At 35.8% G+C, this 6,000-nt stretch overlaps 1 protein-coding gene across 6 annotated transcripts in view; it reads left to right on the forward strand.

Moving 5' to 3' along the window:
• Positions 1–5,796, forward strand: part of LOC147759293 (uncharacterized) — a 30,760-nt gene extending 24,964 nt beyond the window's left edge. For 4 of the 6 annotated variants that reach the window (XM_086998361.1, XM_086998362.1, XM_086998363.1 and 1 more), the window contains exon 9: positions 5,149–5,796. In XM_086998361.1, the coding sequence (XP_086854487.1) occupies positions 5,149–5,226 (78 nt within the window). In that variant the 3' untranslated portion in view covers positions 5,227–5,796. The remainder of the gene's footprint in view (positions 1–5,148) is intronic. The other 2 variants (XR_015331589.1, XR_015331587.1) reach the window with 1 other exon arrangement.
• The last annotated feature ends 204 nt before the right edge of the window (positions 5,797–6,000 follow it).

A 6,000-nucleotide genomic window follows, 5' to 3' on the forward strand; every position in this document is an offset into this window, starting at 1 on the left:
ATTCTTCAAAATCCCCCCTTCCCCCCTTGTATATAAATGTTTTTTCCTCAGATTCAGTTCTTAGGCATGTTTGAATTAGGCATGGTTGAACTAATCAGATACATAAAAGTTTTCTTTTGATATTTTCTGCATCATTACAACATTGTTTATTGATAATATAAAAATGACGGTAAACCTGTTATTGTGACGTGTAATAAAAGTGTCAAAAAAATGGATAAACACTCATGTCATTGCAGTTTGTCAGATTCAATCATTCACAGTGTTCAGAATCTGAGAATTGAGCAGAGTGGACATTTAAGGCCACTAGTAGGGTAAACTACACTTAACATCATGTTTTTGAGTTTTTTGTGTGTTTATATTAATCAAAAAAAGTATCTAACGTTGGATGTAATAATTTAAACAAAATATTTTTAGATGGGAATGAGCAATAGTTCCATCGGATTGTGTAACCGATAACAGGTAAATTGGCATTTTCCCCAAAAAACTAGCGCTATAGCGTCATCCGATAGACACTGCACTTAATTTGTCTTAAATTGGCCTTTGGGGAAGTATGTTTTAGTTTTTTATTAAAACTTATAAGCCCAGGGCATTGTTTCTATGCATTTGGTCTTTTTACTATTAGTGGCCTTAAAATTGATCTGTTGATATGTTTCCCATGTCAACAATAGTTGATCATATAAAATTAACAGCAAATTGATTATTTTGTATTATGTAAAAAAAAGTGTTGAAAATGGAAATAAACTCATTTCATTATAGTTATTTCTTGTTTACATTTTGGCATTTTCAAGATGTGACTTAGAACTTTCATGGGCTTGAAGACCTTTCCATGTCATGTTTTCTTAATATCCATGATACTCTAACTTATTCTTAAAAGTTGATGGTGATTATGCTGTTAAGCATTATGTTATATTACATCAAAATTGAAGAAAACCCTCTTTTAGGCACTGCTGCCATATTAACCATTAAATGAAATCCAGACTATTTCTCTCTCTCACTCTTTGTGCTCTGTACTGACCCTTTTCCTTTATTGTACCACCAGCGTAGGCGCTGGCGGTACTCATGGTTTTAGTCCCGTCCGGTCTGTTCCGCCGGCTCAGTAACCATGTCACCGTTACTGCCTTTCCTCCTAGCCTACAAGGGCCTACGTACCCATCTCTTGGATATAGGTCACATATAATCTCAACTCGTTCAACGTAAAATTTGGGCTTCGTTGGTGCTGGGGTCTAGGTGTGGCGCTCATTGCAATGCACCCTTGTCCAAAAATGGCAAAATTAAATGCTAATTATCTACCCTACGGAAGGAATTATGGTAAAAATTTCTACAGATGGCTGACCGAGAGTCATATGTGGAGATTTCAAATATGCCCTTGGATTTGTTTCCTTTATTTCAAGGTCAAACGGGCCAAAATTTTCAAAAAAACGAATTTTTTTATGAAAAAAAAAAATTATTTGGGCTGATATTCAGAAACTATACAGACTTAACCAATAATATTATTGGAAGGTGTTACCATTCGGGTCATCTTTCATCTCTCTGAATTTGGGGGTCAATCTGTGCATTTTCCTGGGAGTAGCGGCCATAAGATTCCAAAACTGAAAAACTGTCTCTAATTTGTTAATGCTAGAGACCCATTTTTTTAGTACCACCAGCGTGTACACTGGCGGTACTCATGGTTTTAGTCCCGACCCGTCTCGTCCGGCTCCGCCGGCTCCGTAAGCTCCGCCGGCTCCGCGTACTGGCGCCGGATACAAGTCACCGTTAATGCTTCTCCTCCTAGACCGCAAGGACCCCTGTCCCCATCTCTTGGATTTAGGTCACATATAACCTCAACTTGAACCCCCAGGTTTTTTTGTCTCAGTCAGTGCATTAACCTGGGCGTGATGCTCGTTGAAATGCACCCTTGTCAAAATTTTTGAAAATTCAATGCCAATTATCTACCCTACGGAAGGAATTATGGGAAAAATTTCTACAGACGGCTTTCCAAAAATCATATGTGTAGATTTCAAATATGCCCTTGGATTTGACCTTTGACCTTTATTTCAAGGTCAAACGGGCCAAAATTTTCAAAAAAATGAAATTTTTTACAAAAAAAATATTATTTGCGCTGTTATTCAGACACTACACAGACTTAATCAATAATATTATTGGAAAGTGTTACCCTTTGGGTCTTCTTTCATCTCCGTGAATTTGGGGTCAATCGGTGCATTTTCACGGGAGAAGCGGCCATAAGATACCGAAACTGAAAACTGTCTCTAATTCGGGAACTGTGAATGCTAGCGACCCGTTCTTTTTTGCATTTTGTAGAGCATGTAAAGCCCAACATTGCATAGGTTTTGGTGTTATGCTGTATTAAAAAGTACATTGTGGTGGCACATTATTGTAACTCAGAATTGTAACATTATATCTCCAAAACTGGCAGAGATAGGTCAATAGTTACTATTAAAGTTGAATAGGATGTCACATACTGGCAATTTAACAGTGACCATAAAATTGACATTTGACCTACTTTTCATCATGAATTGAACTTTGCAAATTTTCGTTCCCTTTTATCTCCAAAACTGGCAGAGATAGTTTCATAGTTACTATTGAACTTGAATAGGAAGTCATATACTGGCAATTTACTGTGACCTTAAATTGGCATTTGACCTACTTTTTACCATGAACTGAACTTTGCAAATTTTTGTTCCCTTTTATCTCCAAAACTGGCAAAGATACGCCCATAGTTACTATTGAATTTGAATAGAAAGTCATTAGAGGCAATTTACTGTGACCTTTAAATTGACCTTTGACCTACTTTTCACCATGAACTGAACTTTGCAAATTTTCATTCCCTTTTATCTCCAAAACTGGCAGAGATAGGTCCATAGTTACTATTGAACTTGAATAGGAAGTCATATACTGGCAATCTAAGTGTGACCTTGAAATTGACCTTTGACCTACTTTTCATCATGAATTGAACTTTGCAAATTTTCTTTCCGTTTTATCATCAAAACTGGCAGATATAGGTCCATAGTTACTATTGAACTTAAGTAGTAAGTCATATACTGGCAATTTACTGTGACCTTAAAATTGACCTTTGACCATCTTTTTACTATGAACTGAACTTTGCAAATTTTCTTTCTCCTTTATCTCCAAAACTGACAGAAATAGGTCCATAGTTACTATTGAACTTGAATAGGAAGTAATACACTAGCAATCTGTGACCTTGAAATTGACCTTTGACCTACTTTTTATGATGAACTGCTTTTTGCATGTTTTCAGGCCTTTAAATCTGCAAAATTGGCAAAGTAATACCCATGGTTGCTATTGAACTTGAATAGAAATTCATATACTATGATATTGAAATTGACCTTTGACCTACTTTTTCACCATGAACTGAGCTTTGCATATTTTCTTGCCTCTCATATCTTTAAAACTAGCAGAGATGTGCCCCTTGTTGCCCCTAGGTTTTCTCTTTTGTCAGCATATATGCACCATTGACAACACTTTTCAAGGAAAACCAATAGGCCTTTTGTCTAGAGAATACAGGAGTGATCAAGGGTAGGAAAATGCAAGTCAATTCGAAAATCTGCTTGATTATACCATTTTTAGTTATATTTTTTTGCATATTTTGAGAACTCTTATTGATTGCATCTGATAGATTTTGTCAAGCACAAGACTGGTGATGGTGTCCTTTTTTGGAGGGGTGGGGGGTCCATACGAATGCGCTTACTCCAGCTGGTGGTACAATATCCGGAGGCGGTTACCGCCTCTCTGATCCTCTAGTTTTTTTTTTTTTGCATTTTGTAGAGCATGTAAAGCCCAACACTGGAGGTGGTCTCCGTTTTTTTGTATTCCATATGGTTTTCGAGTTATGCTGTATCAAAAAGTACATTGTGGTGGTGAAAGCAAAATGTGCAGTATAGTAATGGATAATAAATTTTGAACCCCGGGAAAATAAAACATAAGGCTTGGCGAGGCAGACAACTTCTGGTCAAAAATGACATTATTTCATGTGATTTGGACATCTGGAACTTCTGAGCACCTCCCATTTCAAGAATTTCAACCAAAATGACCTTTTCTTTATTTTAATTAATTTTTTCTGTAGGAAATTTATGGCACATTATTGTAACTCCAAAATTATAACATTTAGTCCCTTATATCTCCAAAACTGGCAAAGATAGGTCCATAGTTACTATTAAAGTTGAATAGGAAGTCATATACTGGCAAACTAAATGTGACCTTGAAATTGACATTTGACCTACTTTTCATCATGAATTGAACTTTGCAAATTTTGGTTCCCTTTTATCTCCAAAACTGGCAGAGATAGGTCCATAGTTACTATTGAAGTTGAATAGGAAGTCATGTACTGGCAATTTAACTGTGACCTTGAAATTGACCTTTGACCTACTTTTCATCATGAATCAAACTTTGCAAATTTAGGTTCTCTTTTATCTCCAAAACTGGCAGAGATAGGTCCCTAGTTATTTTTGAACTTAAATAGGAAGTCTTATACTGGTAATCTTACTGTGACCTTGAAATTGACCTTTGACCTACTTTACACCAAACTGAACTTTGCAAATTTTGGTTCCTTTTATCTCCAAAACTGGCAAAAATATGCCTATAGTTACTATTGAATTTTAAAAAAAAGTCATATACTGGCAATTTACCTTAAAATTGACCTACTTTTTATGATGAACTGAACTTTGATTGTACCATTTTTAGTTATATTTTTTTTTGCATATTTTGAGAATTCTTGTTGATTGCATTTTATAGAGCTTGTCAAGCACAAGACTGGTGGCGGTGTCCCTTATTATATTTTTTTTTTGGGGGGGGGGGTTCCATAAGAATGCGCTTACTCCAGCTGGTGGTACAATATCCGGAGGCGGTATCGCCTCTCTGATCCTCTAGTTATTCAGGTTATTGTTTGCATGCCATATTTGAAAAATATTTTGAATACAATGATTATCAAATTTATTTAAAAATAAATTATTCAGATTTACCAAACCATCATTGTTCTGCATACTGTATAATTGGAGTTCGCAAAAAGACTTGGCCACGATATTATTGTACTGAAGTGTCAGCAACAAAGTATTTATGAGAAAAAATCTCTTGCTACTGTCATTTATTTGTTTTTGTCAATTTCTTAAACACACTTTGTTTGTTTTTCAGATTGACCCCTCATCACAAAACTGCCGGCACTCGGTGGAAAACAGTGAAAACAACAGTACTGAAGATGAAACATTGTAAATTACTGTAAAGTAATTCTTCTATACACACAGACATTGAATATATGTGCCTCGTTATGAAACTAGGTAATGCAGATGTTAGAGCCTATAAATCCTACAAAATGTAATTCTAAGATATTAAATAGCCCCAGCAAACGGGTCTTTTTTATACATTCAGTAATGAGAATGTAGAAATGAGTTCTAAGTAAATGAAAGTGCAGGCATCTAAAGATTGATTTATCTTAGAAAATCTTCAATGATAATATTTTTAAGATGCATTATAGAGAAAACCGTTTTGCTAGGCTCTTTAAGTAACATTTTGAAAGATTTTATTGTCAGCTCTACATTACCTAGTTCTGTAACTAGCCATAGATGTTTCAAGTCTTTGGTAATGACTCTCATCTTTTCAATGGGCCAAAATCATCAATCTTTCCAATACATAATTTTAGAATCATAAGAAAAAATATATATTTCTATATAGAAGTGAACTGTAGGGTAGCCTGCTTTTCAACATTGTTCAACAGAAATGTTCTAATTGAATTAAATTATGACTGGAAAACTGCAGCATTGACAACATTCACAATCCCCCCCCCCCCCCCCCCCCCCCCCCCCCCCCAAATAGAAAAGACAGGGTCATTACCATGTTTCATTATGGCCTATTAATGGTTGCATACCAGTTTACTGACAAGGCTTAAGAACCAAGTTCTTGAACAAAAACTTGATGAGAAACCACATGGGAAAGCTGCTTACTTGTTGGCGTGGTGATAAACACGTACCATGAATGGAATGTAGAGGG

Source organism: Lingula anatina, unplaced genomic scaffold (assembly GCF_051362555.1).
Source record: "Lingula anatina isolate TDL-2025a unplaced genomic scaffold, LinAna3.0 unanchor82, whole genome shotgun sequence".
Lineage (NCBI taxonomy): Eukaryota > Metazoa > Brachiopoda > Lingulata > Lingulida > Lingulidae > Lingula > Lingula anatina.